This window comes from Trichosurus vulpecula, chromosome 1 (genome assembly GCF_011100635.1).
Source record: "Trichosurus vulpecula isolate mTriVul1 chromosome 1, mTriVul1.pri, whole genome shotgun sequence".
Taxonomy (NCBI): Eukaryota; Metazoa; Chordata; class Mammalia; order Diprotodontia; family Phalangeridae; genus Trichosurus; species Trichosurus vulpecula.
In genome coordinates, this window is record NC_050573.1 from 334895646 (window position 1) to 334914579 (window position 18934).

The following is an 18934-nucleotide window of genomic DNA, read 5'->3' on the forward strand; positions in this document are numbered from 1 at the left end:
TTATCCTGTGAAAGAAAACATGCTTTGCTTATATACTTCTTAGAATAATTTAATGGAAAAAATATTTTACACCCACATACTATTGCCTTTTGAACTACTACTTCCTTTCATTATGAATGCCTTTTTTTTTCTCTCTCAAACTTGGGCATGCCTTTTTGAGCTGTTTGATAATCTGGTTTTACCAGGCTTGAAAATTGCAGCTATCAAAAGATCTTTTGGGAGCTCATTTGGAAAGAATCATCTACAACTTGTTAGTTATTTAACTAAAGATAATTTTTCTACCCTATTTCTTCCATTTTTTGACTTTAATTGCTCTTTAATTTTATGAGGATTTGAATATTACTCCATTTGCTCTCTTCAATACTGTTATTCCCCTAGCACTTCCAAGTTGAAAGTGTTTCACACTTAGAGAGCCAACTTCTGCCTTCATACATACACTCATCTTTTATTGATTTTTTGGCAGCCTTTCCTATGCCCAGGCAGGAAAACAGAACTGAAAGCCATTTGGCACTCAGGGATTGCCAAATACCTTTATTAACACACATTAATTTGTCTATTTTCAGTTCCCCTATCTCATCCATGAAACTTCCTCTCATCTTTTTTCATCTAGTGAAACCAGCTCAATAAAACGAGTTGTTTAGAACCATATACTTGCAATCTAGCTTTGTAGCCAGAAGTTCTGTCTCCTCTTCTTACTACTGAACAGTGTTGTCCTTAAGTCCTTCTATTTTACTACCCAGGTTAAGTTGAATCAAAATGGCATGTATATAAGTATTTGGTCAAGGTGTCTCATCAGTGCAACAAAAACCTCGCTAAATAGGACTCTGTGATTTCAGAATCTCTAATAACCTGACTTAATCCTGAAGTTTGAAGGTCAGATTGGTTTAGTGAAGTGGCTTAATAGTCAAAAAGACCTAGGTTCAAGACCGCCCCTGACACAGGCTGGCTGAGTGAGCCTGAGGTAAATCAGTTAACTTTTCAATGTCCTGGGTAATTTTCTAACACTCTTAAGTTTCAGAATAGTTGTAGAGTTATATCTGTAGAGGAAGAATTCTCACCAGGCTTGCTCTATGCCAATGATATGACCTAAAAATTTATAACATGCCAAAGTTAGAAAGTTTTTTAAATTTTTTTTATATATATATGGGTCTTTTCCCTCTTTTTTTTTTTTTTTGGAGGGAGGCAGGATCAGACATCCCCCCTCTCCCCCACAAAAAAAAGAAAAAAAGAAAAAAAAAGTCCTCATGGATAGGAAACTCCCCAACCAGTGAAAATCAACACTATAGTATTCCTTGCCTGGGGTCACTGAGAGATGAGCTAATTTGCCCAGGCTCACATAGCAGCCAGTGTATGTCAGAGACAAAGCTCAGACCCAAATCATCTAGACCCTATGACCAAACTTTCTTTGTACCACCTATGTGGCCTCTCAGCTTTGTATTTCCTGTGGAAAAAAAAAAGTTTACTAAGCATATACTAATGAAAATCACAGACTGAAAAAAGCATTTGTCAGTGATTAGTATGTGATCCACTTTAGTGGGGAGGGAAAAAGACTTCAGCATATAAGCTGTATTAAAAATGGATGCCGTTAATTCCAAAGGTCCTTGTTTTGGTAAAAACAAACTGCTAACAAACTGACAGATCTCTCTTGGAAAACTTGCTGAAAAGTAACTTGCCCCTTGTACTTGAAAGTAATTAAAATGCATTTCCTTAAAAATCCCATAATGCTTCTCTTTTGAAAATTAACCACAGCCTCTTCCTACACCCCCCACTCCCACCAACCTTCTACCCCCTGGCCAAATCTGAATTTCTTCTCTTTTATTGTCTCTTATTGCCACCAAAGTTTAATTTCAGTTATTTGTATTGGAGCCTTATGCTAACTCTGTCCTCAGGGTCCAAAGCAACCAAGACCCTTTGGCTTAGGTTCAAGATAGCTCTTGCCTTGTGCAGAATCCTGTTCCATCGTGTCAGAATGAACGTCTCCTGTGGAGTCCACAGTACTTGCTGAGACAGTCAGGGAACATTTGCTAAAGGAGACTTGTGAAAGAGACGATACATATCTGTTCTACTTGTAAATGAGCTTTAAGACAGGCAAACAGCGCCTGCTATCTTTATCCTCATTTTACAGATGAGGAAACTGAGGCTAAAGAGTTAAGTGACTTACCCAAGGTCACATGGGTAGTGAAGTGTCTGAAGAGTCAAAAGTGGATCTTCCAGAATCCAAGCCTAGCACGCTGCCCTGACTTACAGGACTTAGCCGTCTCAATGAGGCAAACTAACGCAAGAGAATTTAAGTAGCCAAGGCTACACAGTTAAGTAAAAAAAAACAGGGATTTTAGTCTGGGTCTTCCTGATTATAGGTTCAGGGCTTTTTGTATTATAGTTTTATCTCAGGTTCTTGGGTTATTAAATACCTAAATAACTAATTATTGACTTCAGTAGGGAAAAAAAGTGAAAGGCCACAAATCCGTCTGGCAGAGTGGCTTTGGAGTTCTAGAAGAAAAATCAGAATGTGATTAATGTATTTATTCACGCGTCATTAAAATAGTGGAAACCATGGAAAGCTTCTATTGTATGATGCAAATGCGAACATCATAATTTCTTCTAGATAAAGTTACAGTAAACTTTCAGTCTCAGAAGAGATTTTAAATTAGAATACTTTTCTTATTAATGCAAATTTTCTTTTTAATTTTTGCTAGAACTTTTTCTTTGAGAAGGAAGAAAAAAATTCTTTTAAAATGGGAACAAACTATAGTTTCCATTTAGATTTCCTTGAACATAAAGTGCCCTCTTGTGGACTTACTCCATTTTGTTACTTTAAAAACATCCTTTCTTTCACCTTATTTCTCACATGCCTGTCATGCATCCCAGACTTTACAAAAAGTGATTAGGCACAGTAAACAGTGCCTTAATGTTGATTGAGGTCCAGAAAGATGAAATAACTTGACTTGAATTTCACCTTGCTATATACTGGGGATACAAACCCAAAACGAAACAGTCCTGTTCCTCAAGGAATTTACATTGTTTAAGGGATACTGCATGTATCCAGAGGAGTACACTCATGATTAAAGTGAAAAAGAAAATGTAGTAGTCTCATTAAATGAAAAGTTAGAGCTAAAAGACCAGCTTCTGCGATGGAGTACTTCTCCCCCTTACTCTCTTCTTTTTAAATATTTTGAGTATTGCCTTCCTTCTCCGTCCCGCCGAGGTGACCTATATTGTATTCATATGTAGCAAGGCACTGCATAGCTAGTAAATCTTGAGGTGAGCAGCTAAGTGAATATTATATATCCTATGAATTGCCCCAATGGGTATCTTCATCATTCTTTGATGCTTTTCTTCTCTGAGGCATGAAGACTAGAGAGAGTCTGATGCCATTAGTCAGGGGGAGGGATTTCTGATCCCAAGTGTGACACAGGTTCTATCAGGATTACTCTTATTTTCAGAGATAATTAGGAAGGGCCAGAATTGACTTAGTTGCCAGATACCATAAATTTGTGTTGCTGGGGCAGCTGCGTGGCTCAGTGGAGTCAGGGAGACCTGAGTTCAAATCCAGTATCAGACACTGTGTGACCCTCGACACTCACTTAACCCTGTTTGCCTCAGAGCCAGAGAAGGAAATGACAAACTCCTTCTGTATCTTTGCCAAGAAAATCCTAAATGGGATCGGGAAGAGTCAGACATGACTGAACAACAAATCCTCATGTTGGAAGTTCTGTTGAAAAATCCCTAGCCACTGAAAAATACATTTCCTGTACAGTTGCTAGAAGAGGTTGGGAGTGGTAATGCAGAACAGTTTGAAATCAGCAAACAACCCAGACTGTTTGATAGATGCAGCTTTTGATAGAAAGATGTAGCTGAAAAAACTTATTTGTGCTTATTAGCTGGGTAGTCAAAGAACTCTATGTCTAAGTTGGGCTAACCAATGTATCTGGAGAATTTTGTTCTCAGCAGGAGCACTCTTAAAGGAAAAGGTCAAGCTGAGAATTGATTATTCTAGAGTATACAAATTGAGATGTTCTGTAATTAAAAGGTATCAGTGAAGGCCAGCCCTGCTTTCTCTTTCTTATTCCAAAGTTTTTCCTGTCTCCTTCCTATTTTGAGGACTTAAGAAACTGTCTCCATGGGGAACAAGTGAGAGAACAGAGAATGGGAAGATTAATAAAGATAGATAGAAGATCCTCCTGGTCTACTTTCATGCTAGTGTCCTCTGTGGAGTTTAATTTTTTTTTGTTTTTTTTGGTGAGGCAATGGGGTTAAGTGACTTGCCCGGGGTCACACAGCTAGTAAGTGTCAAGTGTCTGAGGCTGGATTTGAACTAAGGTCCTCCTGACTCCAGGGCTGGTGTTCTATCCACTATACCACCTAGCTGTCCCCAGAGTTAATTTCTTGAAACAATTTGACATCATTCCAGCTTTTAATCATTCTCATAGCTTATTTTTTAAACTACTAAAAGTTATTATTTAAAATAACAAAGATAATTTTTAAAAATCTCAAGCTTAATATTTGTCATTTAACACGTAGGATATTCTCATGAGCTGTCCACTAAGTAAAATCTGATGATTTTTCTGACAGCGTTTCAGTGTTAAAACTAATCCAATATTTAATTTAAGAAAAGTGTTCCATGACAGGATCATAAAAATGAGAATAATTTGAAAGATCAGGAAAGGATGATAGGCTCTCCTGAACTCTAAGCCTACACCACCCACTGTCTATTGGACATTTCCACCTTGATGGCTATACTGCTCAATTTGGTACTGAATTACATGCTATCTTGTCTTGTCTGATAAATGTTTCATGTGTATTTACCTCATTATACAGTTGATTTCAGAGTCCTTTAAATGCATAAATCATGGTTTATACTTTATTCCCCAAAGTTCCTAAATAATATTTGCATAGGAATGTGTTTGGCCACCCCAGAGGGAGAGGGGTGGGGGGATAAGTATTGTATTATCTTTTTCATTATTAAGATGGTAACTTTGATTTCTTAACCATAAAAGGGAATATAAAGAGTGATAGGAGCTATATTGCTAGCTGCAGAAAGTGTTTTACTACTTAGCACTATTATATTGTAGTAATTACCTTACTTTTTAATGATGATTAGTATAGCACCGTATCTTTCCTTATATTTATTTTGTCTTTCAGTGGTGAAAGTGGGGCAGGTAAAACAGAGAGCACGAAGCTGATCCTCAAGTTCTTGTCTGCCATCAGCCAGCACTCTTTGGAATTATCAATAAAAGAAAAGACAGCCTGTGTAGAGCAAGCTATTCTTGAAAGCAGGTATTTCTTAATTACTCTACTCTTTTAATATCAAAAGCGCTTAACAATTTTGAGAGTTGTTTCCTAAACCCTTCTGTTAGAAGGACAGGTCACTTTTGTGATCAGTAGATACTGTATGAACTACCAACATGTTTCCTTTAATGTTTCAAGGAGATTGAGATAGATTAACAAGCAAAAAATTGCGATCATTGAGCAGCCAACTATATGAAGAAGACACTGGTACACATTAGCAGAAAGACAGGTTTTTATGATCATATACCATGTGAATTGGAAGCATTTAGGTTTTTCTCTGAGCTAATAGTTGTGAGCTTTCAGACCTTAAGAGATCTTAGCAATAACAGTGTAGGGACTTCATCTGAAAGTGTTGTCAACCTCGCACATCTGTAGTTCCCTTCCCCCATTGTTTTTTAATTAAAAAAAAATGAACAGAAATCTTTTTTTCTCACTCCCACCTCCCACTCTGTTGGGAAAAAAGGAGAAAAGAACAGCAAGTTCCTTATAACAGATATTCATAGTCAAGCAAAACAAATGTCCTCATTGGCTGCATGTATGTATGGTTGTATGTATATGTGTACCTATACATACACACATATACATATGAAAATATAATGACTCATTCTGTACATATGTAATTCCTAGCTATCCTGTCTCCTTCACAAAAACTTTGCAAATCCCCAAAGCCAGTAATATTCTTGGATTTTATTCTTCTATACCTCTATTATTGAACCTTACCTTACCTTGTTGTGCATATATGCATAATTATATTTTTGTAAGCTTATTTTATATGTTATACTGTGCTTTCTAACATGGGAGAGGTAGTCAACACATTTTCATAAAATATTTGTTGGATGTATGAAGAAATAAATTATATTTGATTAACAGTATGTATAATGAGGTATCTTTTAGTAGTTCATATAAGAATTTTAAAAGTGATTTATGCCGTCAATTTTTATTGAAAAAATTTGCCTACTGTGTTGTTTTCTTCATGACCTAGGTATGCTAATTTACACAGAAGTCAGCTGTCCATTTTGAATTTTTCATAAGTATTCAAACTATAATGACTTCTTAAAATAATTCTCATTATAAATACTAGTTAATTACCTTATTTCTCAAAACAAGAAAATTCACTGAGAGACAACATAGTACATTGTATAGAGGACTCTCTTTGGAGGTAGGAAAACCTAACTTTAGGTCTTGCTTCTGACATATACCAACAGTATGACCAGGTCACCTCTAGGTGCCCCACACACAACTGTCTAAGACTAAGTTGCATACAATATAATAGTGCTAAGTAGTAAAACACTTTGTTTCTGCAGCTAGCAATATAGTTCCAATCAGTATTGGTGGAGGGATTTTCCACATGCGGAATTTCTTAATACTGGATTCACAGATCTATACCAAAAGAGATAAAAAAAATACCAAAAGAATTGCCGTGTCAAGGAAAGTTCTAGGTGTGGCTAAAGAGTAAAGGATGTAGCACCTGTGTGAGGGTAGTATTTATTCCTGCTTTCTGTAGAGATGACATTTTGGGGGGAAATGAGTTTATTGTTTTTACTTCTGTTCCTAATTAACCCTTTTTGCCATTCTCTTCATTTCACAGCCCAATTATGGAAGCTTTTGGTAATGCAAAGACTGTTTACAACAACAACTCTAGTCGCTTTGGGAAGTTTATTCAGCTGAACATCTGTGAGAAGGGAAATATTCAAGGAGGAAGAATTGTAGATTGTATCCTGTTTTCTTTTACATTTCTTCTCTATTTAACCTTGTTAAGTAGTAAGGACTTGCTGCTGATGCTGGATTGTCACAGTGATGGAGGGAAAGAAGAAAGAGAAACATTATCTTCTTGGATCTGCTCTAAATGGTTGATTCAAGAGTAAGCAGAATTGAACTACTTAATTAGCACACATGGTTAAGAACAAATTGTTCTTTGGAAAGCTCTAGTAGCTTCTGTCATTATCTTAAACCCTGTGCTCATAATTAGCCATAAAAACATAGGTGGTTGAAATCTATTGTCACATAATTTGACTTCTGACTTTCTAGTATTTAGCAGGTTTGTAATTACATCTGGATGAGATAGTCTTATTTTAGATTTATTTGTGTTCTGGTAACACAACATTTCAGAGAGACTGTGTGGAAGGAAAATAAAAAACAGAAGATTTTAGACAAAGCTAATTTAAAATTCTTAATTTTTTTCCTTGACTTGAAATTTCTTTCAAAATGAAGATTTATTAGAAAAAGTAAGTTTATTTTTTGTTCAGTTTGTATTTTGTTTGGTATTTTTTTTAAAAGATTGTCAATTTATGTAAATTAACGGGAAAAAAACAGTGTAAATTTGATATATTCCCACAGAACCGAGTGGTAAGACAGAATTCTGGGGAAAGGAATTATCACATATTCTATGCACTGCTGGCAGGACTAGAGAATGAAGAGAAAGGTGAGTGACAGAAACAGTAGGTACACTTGTGTTTGTAACCTATTTTCCATTTTTAAAAAATCAATAATCATAGAAGACCTATGGAGAAAGGTTTATGAAATGTGTTGGTAGATCAGTTGTTTCAAAATAAATGGAAAAGTGAATTTACTGCAGTGCCAAATAATGTAGGGAGAAGACAGACAGAAAATCTGGAATCTCCTTGGCTTTTGGCCTTTCTCGTACATGTCTAATTCAGAGGATGTTTCTGAAAAGAAAAAAGTTGAAATGATTTTTTTTTTGGTATGACACATGAATAATGATGCTTTCCAATGTTTACAGGAGTGAAAAGAAACTCTCTAATTAGTGGCTCTACCATTTGTTATTTTCTAATAATAAAAGCTGACATTTACTTAGTGTTTTCAGTTGTAAAACAGTTTTGTTCCACAGAACAACACTCTGTGTGAAGTATTGCCAATATTGGTAAATGGTTTAACAACATCCATTATGTGCCTGCACGTGCTAGCCCCCGGGAATATAGAGGAAAAAAGGGGGCAAATAGCTCCTTCTCTCAAGAAGCATGCATTTTATTTGGTGACACAAGGGTGTGTGTGTGTGGGTGGGGGGGGGGGAGTTGGTAAGGGTAGGGTGGGGAAGAGATACTAGCATCAGGGGAGATGGGAAAGGCTTTATGTAGAAGGTAGAGCTTAAGTTGAGCTTTGAAAGAAATGATAGAAAGAAATAGCAAACAGGTTTAGAGAGGTAAGCTGCCCAGTTTCACCCAGATGGTAATCGATAGGAGACCTGAAACCAGCAGTTGTATCCCACTCTTAATGACCCCATTTGGAGTTTTCTTGGCAAAGATACCAGAGGAGTTTACCATTTCCTTCTCCAGCTCATTTGACAGATGAGGAAACTGAGGCAAACAGGATAAAGTGACTTGCCTAGGATCTTACAGCTAATAAGTGTCTAAGGCTAGATTTGAACTCAGAAAGATGAGTCTTCCTGACTCCAGGCCTGGCACTGTATCCATTAGCTACCTTACGATCTTGGAGTCATCCTCACCTCTTCCTTCTTCCATCAGATACTTCCATACTGTCTGTCTGCTCCTACCAGACTACAACCACTCTAATTCAAGTGTTCATTTCCTCTTACATGGACTATGGCAAGAGTGTCCTAATTGCTTTCCTGTCCTCCAGTCTCCTCTCCAATGCATCCTGCACACAGTTGCCAGAATTAGCTCCTATATAGCACAAGTCTGTTCCTGTAACTCTGCTGCTTGAGAAGCTCTACTGGATGCTCCTTGCCTCAGGAATTCTTCACCACTCTTTGACTTTTTTTTTTGCAGGGGGGAAGGCAGGGCCTTCCTTAAGTGCCTTGCCCAAGGTCACACAGCTAGTGTCTGAGGCCGGATTTGAACTCACGTCCTCCTGACTCCAGGGCTGGCCCTCTACTCACTACGTCATCTAGCTGCCCCCCTTCTCTTTGACTTTTAAAGCCCTTTATGATCCATCTTTGGTCTTCATTTCCATGATTAATATACGTTACTCACTCTCCTTCATGCACTCTACAACCCAGCTAAATTGGCCTCCCTCCTGTTTCCCTGTTTAGGATATTACATGTTACATCTCCAGGTCTTTGCTCAGGCTATGCCCAATGCCTGGAATGTACCTCTACCTTTAAAATCTCTAGCTTCCAGGTCTCCTCTTACAGAAGGCTTTTCCCTATTTCCTTCCTCCCCCCAGTTGCTTACACCATTTCCCCAGTAATTAACTGATATATTTTGTATTTTGGTTTGTTTACGCAGGTTCTTTCCCCTAGTAGAATATAAACTCCTTGAAGGCAAGAACGGTTTCATTTTTTTTCTTTGTATTCCCGTCTCCTAGTACAGTGCCTGGCACTTAGTTGGCTTTTAATACTGCACTGATTTTAATGTGTTCCACCATCTGATGTATAAAAATACACTTAGCATAAATAATTGTTATTTCTGTGAAGGGGAGATGGCAGTGAGGTGTACGTGGTTCCCTTTTTAATTGCTGGAGGAAAACGTTTTGTGTTTTCTTTTTCCCTAAGCTAATCAGCTGAACCACCAAAAAATATTGTGGACTTACAATTTTCTCTCTTTTTATATTACAGAAGAATTTTATTTATCTGTGCCAGAAAATTACCACTACTTGAATCAGTCTGGGTGTGTGGCAGACTCGACAATCAATGATAAAGAATCCTTCAAGGACGTCATTGTAAGTTACTTTCCTAAGAGAAGTTAACTTTTTAACTTTCTGGTAAAGTAAAAACTGAAATAATGACTAATCAAGAAGTACTCAAAGACAGGTATTTCTTTTTTTTTTTTCTTTTGCTTCAAATTTACCTTCAAAGATTATGTAATCCTTTTTACCTGGCATTAAAAGCAAGAACCAAAAGGGACCTTGACAGATAATGAACTGTTTTAATAATAATATTCATATTCACATGGTTCTTTGCAGCTGACTATGTGTTTTCCTCACAACCAGTTAGGTTGTAGAAGTAGTTTCCCTTTTTTTCTAGATGACAAAACTAATTCACAGAGTTTAAGTGATTTTTGTTACGGGGCTAATAAGTGGTAAAGCTTGGAGTTGAATCTTCTGATAAGAGACTAGTGCTCTTTCGTAAACATCATAGTGGAGGAGGAATTCTCATACCCCTCTGGACAAGCATGTTCATTTTTTAATTGAAGATTTCTATCCATAAAAACCGTACTTCAGTTCATTTCAGTGTTTTATCATCTTGGTTGTCCAAAAAGTTGTAACTGAAATTTCTCATTTTCCTTTAACATGAGGAGAGGCAGTGTGGTAGAGAGGATGGAGAGGTGGCCTCAGAGTCAGGAAGACCAGAATTCAAGTCCCACTTCTGACATATACCTAGCTGTGTGACTCTGGATAAGTTAGTTAAACTCAGTGCCCGAGGCAACTCTCTAAGACCCTGAAGTCACAGAAAACTTGCCTTGGGTAGAGAGAGTTTCTTCATCAAGAGTTCCCTATATCATTAAAATAAAATTTCCAATCCTTATCATTATCCCTTTTATTGTAAGCTTATTCACTCCCTGTATTCCATTCATATTCTATTTATTGTAGGCACAATCCTTTACCATTTATAGGCAATGGTCATGTTTTTATGGTAATTTATGTTCCAATTATCCATAAACAGAGTACAAGTAATAAATACCTTGATTATAAAACTTTTCATTAGAACTGCTCTTCTCCAGCTTTAAATAATACCATTGTTTAACTTTTTCTTATAGGAACCCTTTTTTCCACCTTTTCAATCATCTTTGTCACCCTTACCTAAAACATTTCTGATTCCTCCTCTTAAAATTTGGTGATAAAAACTGAGCACACTACTTTAATAAAGGGCTGAATAATGTAAAATATGTAGACAACATAATTCACCAGCTGGAAATGTAGTATTACTGAAGCGTATTTATTTTATATCCTATTCTTGGGAACTTTTTTTTCAGTCCTTTTAGGTTTCATGCTTTCATTTATAGAATTTCTTTTCTAATTGGTCAGTGCAATTTTGGATTTGATACTAGTCTTCGAGAATGCATTGGATTTAGTCAGAAGACTAATTTCAGCTCTGTCATATACAGTGGACAGTTGTGTGCACAGTGAAATATTTGCTATGGAGCAAAATTTGAGTAAAGTAGAGTCAACTAAGAAAGTTTCATTCCTTAGGTTTCAGAAAGTTCTTGTTATAAAGCAATCTTACTGATAAATCATTCTCAATGACCCTCCCCTAATTTAGTAATATCCAGTTAGCAAACCTTATTAAAATCATCATCTCAGTGCATTGTCCAAGAGGCAGCTAGATAGTATAGGGGATGGATTTTGGACCTGGAATAAGGAAGCTGTGGACACTGACTTTAGACAAACCACTTTCACTTTAGACCTTAGGGCAATCACTTTCACTCTCTCAGTCTGTTTCCTTGTCTGTAAAATGAGAATGATAATAAACAGCACCTACCTCACAGGCTTGTTGTCAGATAAAATAATATACGTAAATCACAAACCTAAAAATACTATATAAAGCCTAGGTATCATAATTATCAACATAGTGGATTAATTAAGATTCTCGAACTGTTCCCTAAAAAAGATCATTAGAGAAATCATTCAGATTGTTGCCAAAACATTGATTGGTATATGTTTAGCCTTCAAACAAGCGTTTGTTGTATGGTACTTCTATTTGGTAGTTTATCATTAAGAATTTCAGAAGTGGAATCAAAAACCTTGCAGAGGTTATAGGATCATCGTTTTAAAATGGAATGGCTCTATAGAGGTTACCATATCCAGCGCCCTCCTTTTACACTTACTGGAATTGACACCCAGGGAAGTTTAGTGACATCTGTGATGTTGCGCAGTATGTGACAGAGCTGAAATTGGAACCCAGGCTTTCTGACTAAATGCAATGCTCTTTTCATTGTACCACGTTGTGTTTCATCTTATAATGTCATCCTCTTGTCACTACTACTGTCGTTCAGTCAGGATAAAATTAAATTCAACTGACAGATGTCCTTCAAAAAGCCATTGTTGATTGCATCTTGAAGTCTTGTGAGTATTTACAGATGACTTGTTTTCTCTGCCTAGGTTTGGACCCTAAGCTCACTGGTCTGTAATTTCCTGAATCGTCCTTTGTTTCCCTAAGCACTGCCTTTGCCCTTTGTAAACCACAGGGAGAGGCAGCATGCTTCTAGTGGATAGAGAACCAGCCTTGAAAGCAGGAAACCCTGGGTTCAGGCTCTTCTTCTGACATGGCCATTTTGACTTTTGATACCCCAAGCAACTCTAAGAGATGACAAATTATAGACTAGTTATGAATGAATTTCTTTTCTGGGAATTTCCTATTTAGATGAAATCATAGGTTTTCCCCTGCCATTTTGTGTCCCCATTCCTCCAATAATTTCCCACAGAAACTTGGGAACTTAGTCCTGTCTTTCAAGACTAGACTAGTCCTGCTAGAGTGATATCTTCCTGTTTCTTAAATATTCTCAAGTGCCAGGCCCTGATAAGTGATCTAGTATATTCTAGATGCTCTTTTATTGTATCTTCCTATTTTAATTTATGCTTCTAGTGTTCTGTCGTACATAGGGCTCTTACCAGTCACCTTGTTTCTATCTCTTTGCAAAAGATTGGACTTTGAGAAGAAAGGGAAACCAGGTCTCTTCTTGGTGGCTTAAAGAAAAAAATATAAACAAATGCTAGCTATACGTGACCCTAGGCAAGTCACATGACCACATTGTGCCTCAGTTTCCTCAGTGGTAAAATAAAGTAGCCTGTCGCCTATAAGGTCCCTTCCTGCTAGCTGTAAATCTGAGACTTGTAAGTGAAAGGGTTAGGTTGCTCTGTTAGCTTCCTAAGGAAATAGAATTTTCATAGATTCATTTTACTTCCTCCCTATGACCAAGGAAAAGTGTTTTGTTCAAAAGCAGGGGTATGGAACTCAAATAGTAATGCATGTAATGTATGAGTCTCTGTGGGCCACATATTGACTTAGTTTTAAAACATAATGTTTTCTGTGGTTTATTGTATTTATTTTGGTATTTCCCGATTACATTTTAGCCTTGACAGTGTTGTAGGTGTTACTGTGTATTTGACACCTCTAATCTAAAAGATAGGCTGTTATGTAATGTAGTGCCATCTTAATTTCCACCCAGTCTTTTCCTTTCGACTTTGATCCAAGTAACCAATTTTCTGTATGACCACTAGGGTGCATGTTACAGCAAGTAGAGCACTGTCTTCCTGACAATGCCAAGTTTCAGTGGGATTATAAATAACTTACTTATTTTTAGTTGACAAAAGGAGCCTAAAATATTGAATAATATGATATCCTAAGAGGAAACCTCTTCTAGAGTATGATTTATCTAACATTGCCTGTTTAGGCCTTTGGTGATTGTTTTTTTTTTTTTTCATTTAAATAATTTAGTTCTCAAAATCTTGATCAAATTAAACAAAGAAAAATGTCATCTATTTGAGCCCACAGATAAAATAATAATAATAAAAAATAGCTAGTACATAACACTTTATTTTTTAAAAAATTTATTTGTTTTAATTCATCAAGATCCTGTTTTTAATCATTTTTGTTACTCCCCCTCAACACCCCTCCTTCAAAATTCTAGAATACGAGAAAAACAAAACCCATTACAAACATGTATATTCAACCAAAACATTTCCACATTGTCCGGGGTCCAAGAAAACATTCCCCTCATTTTGTATTCTGAGTCTTTCACCTCTCTATCAAGAGGTAGGTAGCATGTTTTATCAAAAGTTCTCTGGAATGGTAGTTGAACATTTTGCTGATAAGAATTCAGTACAATAGTATTCAATCCCATTTATATTCCATAATTCCTCAAATTCCTGCCACCTCAAGAGGAACTGTTAAGTATTTTTGTACATCATTAGAGTTAATTCTGCTTAGGATCAGTCCTTCCCGAAATCTACCCTCCTCGTAAACCTCCCTTTTCCTTTCTCTCCTTTCCTTCAACTCTCTGTTTAATTAAGGAAATTAATTTCTACTCCCAACTCTTTATGTTAAGAATGAAGTACTGCTGAAAGCCACTTTCCTTCACCTTGATGTAAATGTCTTCTTGTACACCTTGATTATGTGAGATAATTTCCCCTGACCTTCTGTTCTTTCCCACTCGTCCCCACACCAAGTGTCCTATTTTTCCCCTCCTTCCATTCTTTTCTTAAAATCATCAAGATATAACGGAACCACTCCTATGACCCCTGATGATGATAGAGATCAGAGGGGACATATGTATCAACTCCCCATGTTTTAATTAAGCACTTTATTCATGTTTATCCCTTTGTAATTGTTCATTCATGTTCACCTTTTTATTTTTCTCTTCACTCCTGTGTTTGAACTTCAAAGTTTCTCCACAGTTTTTGGTATTTCATATCATGAATGCTTAGAAGTATGCTATTTCATTAAAGGTTCATTTTCCTCTGTAGTGTTACATTCATTTCTTCCGGGTAAGTTATTCTTGGCTATAAATCCATGTCCTTTGTCTTTTGGAGTGTCATATTCTAGATTTTCCATTTCTTTATAATAATGACTACTAAATTGTATGTAATCCTGACTGTTACTCTTAAGTATTTGAATTCTCTATTTCTAGCTACTTGAAGTAATTTTTCTTTGACCTGGAATCTTTGGATGTTAATTAGCTCTTATGTTTTTACTTAGGAGTTTCTTTTAGGAGGTGACCATAGCTCCTTTCTATTTCAACTTTGCCCTCTGGTTCTAAGAAATGGCAGTTTTCTTTTAAGATTTCTTCAAATATGATATCCAGATTGTTTTTTTGATCATGGTGTTGACATAGCCTAATGATTCTTAAATTATTTGCCCTCAGTTTGTTTTCCAGGTCATTTGATTTTTGCTGTGAGATAATCTTAGGTTTTCTTCAATTTCTTTTTCGATCTTTTGGCTTTTGTTTTAATATTTCTTGTTGCCTCATAGAGTTTTATTTAGTCCATTCTAATTTTCAGGGAATTGGTTGTTTGGGCAAGGGTTTGTACCACTTTTGCAAAGGTGTTAATTCCCTTTCCAATTTTTTTCTTCTATAGCTTTCATTTATTTTCCTCTTTTTTTTCCTCAAGCACTCTTATTCCATTTATAAAAGCATTTTTAAACTTTTCTTTAATTCTTGCTTCATCTCTTCCAGGCTGATTGCTTTTGTGCCCAAGCTGTGTTTTGCTCTGAGGCAGATGTTTTGTAGTTTTTCTTGTCTTCTGGGTTTGTGTCTTGAGCATCCCTGCCACACCTCTTTTTGTTGTGGAACTTTTTTTTTTTTTTTTTTTTGGTTCGTTTTGCCCAGCCTACTTTGTTCCAGCCTACTCTTCTACTCTCTGACCTTAGACTTGGTTAGGTCAGTTCTCTGCTACAATTTTGGAAAAAAGTTCTGGGCTGGTCCTTTTGCCATTTTCTTGGGGTATTAAGACTGGGGACCTGCCAGCCTTCAGTGCTCCCAAATTGATCTGATCTGGGGTTTGAGTGCTTTTCTCCTCACCCTTCTCCCCCCATTCCCCGCCTCCACCCCACCACCCACCTCTGAGCTCTACAATTTATGACCTGTGTTTGGGTCTGTGCAAGAATAGGTAGCTACTGGACTCAATCCCTGTCAGTCAGCTGGAAAGCTTTATTGCTTCAAAATGGCAGAATTGTAGGCTCTCTTTTACTCTGGGATTCTTGCCATGTCTGTTCCTCTGTAAGTGGGCCTAGATGCTGTGAGATTTGGGTGTGAGCCGCACAGCTGCTTCTGCTGCTGGCTTCTGAGTCTTCTCCCTTCTTGGCATACTGCCCAGGGCCACCCTACCTGAGAACACAGGTCCCCTTCTAAGTCTGCCCTGATTCTGTGGCCCAGAACTGGGTATTGGACAGCAAAGCTTCCAGTTTGCACCTGTCCCCATCTCAGTGCCCCAGTGTGGGTTAGAAGGTGGCCCATTCTGATTCCGGGTCTGCGCTCATCTTTGAGGCACAGTCCTTTCCTGGGTGCTAGAATGCTTGCAGAAGTCTGCCTTCAGTGTCCACAGACCTCTCTGTCAGCGGGGCTGGACAAATGACTCACTGTGATACTTTTTAGATTTCCCTATTAGGATTCAGTCTGGTGCATTTTCTAGATCTCTTCGGAGGAGGTTTTGAAATAGAGTACGTTGTAAAGGTTCCTACCACTCCTCCATCCTGATTCGACACATCTTTTCTAGTTAACATAATAACACTTTGTAAAGCCCTTCACATTATATTAGCACGTCTGATAAAAAAGATTTAAATAATAATCAAATGTATATGTTAACCAAAAACCGTTTTTCTTTGAACATTTCATATATGAACCTTTGATATGCACATTTCAAACTGTTTTAACAGAATATTTCATAGAAGTAGGCACTTAAATGTTTGAGTATATGAATTAATTGTAATCCATCAAAAATATCCACTGAAATTAGTTTTATAGACATTACTGCCTTGTGCAATGCTATGCACTCAGTGAAGACTTATATGTACCTATTTGTTTTTAATGCAGCATAATTGCTAATATTTTAAAATGTCAGCTTATAAAAGTGTCTCTCAACTCTGTACTCATTTTCTGGTGTCAGCATCCTAAAATATGGTATCACAATTATGAATCATGCTTTTCATTTGTATGTGTTTGCTGGTGCATTTTGAGTTCTACTTTCTTCATTACTGACTTAAATTTATATGAACAAAACATTTTTATTTTTTTCAGACTAAATTTAAATTGCATGGGCACTTGTTAAATGCAGCTTTGCAGTTAGTAACTCACTAAAAATATATAACCATTTATGCCCTCCCAAAACTTTATAATATTAGTATACTCTGCCTAAATTAGGCTAGTAAAATATATATGTATACATAACTTTGTGCTGATTTGCAAAAGTGTTTTGGCTCCACTATCTTGCTTGATCTCCTACAAGTGCTTTTCTTTTCCAAAACCCTGAACATTGTGGCATATTTGTCAGTTTTTAGCACCCATGTATGATGAGAGTAGCACCTTGTGAATTTCTTACAATGATTCAAGTTACAATCTAGAGAAATACAACCAAGTCTATATTTTATTTGTATTTGCTATTATAAGAGAGAGAAAAATTTTCTTTTACTCACAGTAGCCTTGTTAATTTGTTTCTCAAAGAACAAAAATCTGGAGACTAATAATTCAGTCTCATCCAACTGCCTTTTTTGTTTAGTTTAACCCCAGAGGAAAGCTTGGAACATGTTAATGGAGTTCTCTGTGCCAGAGTTTGTTTGAGATTCGTACTATGTAGTAAAAATAACATTTATACCTTTGTGTTTTGAAGTAGGCAAAAGGGTTTTTTGGGGGGTGGGGGCTGGGTTTTTTTTATTGACATCTGTCTTTCCACTTTGGATTATAGTAACCTAAAACAGTCCTTGGAAATTAAAAAAAAATTCACTTTGTGTTCTGGCCCTTATATAGCTTTCTCTCTGTAGGCTTGTCTGTTGTCTAATCTGACCTCTTTTGTGTATCTGTGATTTGTGATTAAAGAATGGATTGCTTCCTGACAGTGATAGAACTCAGACTTTTGCTTTGATGTATAGATCTTCAATGCATAATGCACATTATGACACTTTTGCTAGTTCTGTAGTTTAATGAGGGGGGGAAGCACCGTAAATGGATTTTTTTCTCCTTCTAGACTGCAATGGAAGTGATGCAGTTCAGCAAAGAAGAAGTTCGGGAAATTCTTAGACTGCTTGCTGGTATTTTGCATCTTGGAAACATCGAATTCATCACTGCTGGTGGAGCACAAGTTTCTTTCAAAACAGGTGAGGTTGCTTAACAACTGAGGAACTTACTTCCTTGTATGTTTTGATACTGAAAATATTACTGGATTTGTAATAGAAAAAAGCAGGAATAAGAAGGTCTGGTCTTTAAGCCAGCTTACTCTCTTACTAATCATATTATTTAACCTCTCTAAATCTCAGTTCTCAGATATGTAAAATGTGTGTTTAGGGAAATGTGATGAGGCTAAAGGATATCCTCTATCCTAAAGGAAGAGGCTAGAGATTTCTTCCAACCTAAATATGTGAAGACCCCATAGAAGGCCGTTAGCCTAGGCATTTCTGTTTCACTATAGGAACAGGGTTTTTTAAGGGGAATGTTTGTTATCGAATTTAGTAATTAGCAATTTGTGGAGAGGATTCCATAAGAATCTTCTTTTTTAAAAAATTAATTTAAAATAATGGCCTGCCTTTTCAGTAAGATGTAAATATTCTCTATTGTTTATCCAGTCAGTATCTTTCCACACTCTGTAATAAAAGTAGAAGGTTACATTTTGAATGTCATCTTATGGAAGTGACTTGATTAGATTTAAAGTCATCAGAATAGTTGGATATGAATCAAGGCTCTTCTACATGTATGCTTGGGTAGTTCACTGAACCTCTTTGGTTTGAGATTTTTCTTAGTCTAAGATACTTTGAATAGATGATCTCTAAGGTTGTTTCAGGCTATCAGATCCTATGTGGTCTTAGCTTCTAGAGTTATAATTCTAACCAAAAAAAGAGAAATTTGTTTTTTCAAGTATTCCAGTCACCCAAAATTGCATAAGTCTATATGAATACTTATTTGTTTCAGTGTTCTGTAATTTCCAAGGAAAATGATTCAAGAATATTCTTGTTTAAATACAGGCTGGGGAACCTGCAGCCTCGAGGCCACATGTGGCCTTCTAGGTTCTTGGGTGTGGCCTT

At 36.6% G+C, this 18934-nt stretch overlaps 1 protein-coding gene across 1 annotated transcript in view; it reads left to right on the forward strand.

Moving 5' to 3' along the window:
* The window catches only part of MYO10 (myosin X), a 253056-nt gene that overhangs the window by 138761 nt on the left and 95361 nt on the right, over positions 1-18934 (forward strand). Inside the window, exons 5-10 of the mRNA XM_036755560.1 lie at positions 5143-5277; positions 6878-7002; positions 7501-7514; positions 7627-7711; positions 9824-9927; positions 17884-18013. Coding sequence (XP_036611455.1) covers positions 5143-5277; positions 6878-7002; positions 7501-7514; positions 7627-7711; positions 9824-9927; positions 17884-18013 — 593 coding nt within the window. The remainder of the gene's footprint in view (positions 1-5142; positions 5278-6877; positions 7003-7500; positions 7515-7626; positions 7712-9823; positions 9928-17883; positions 18014-18934) is intronic.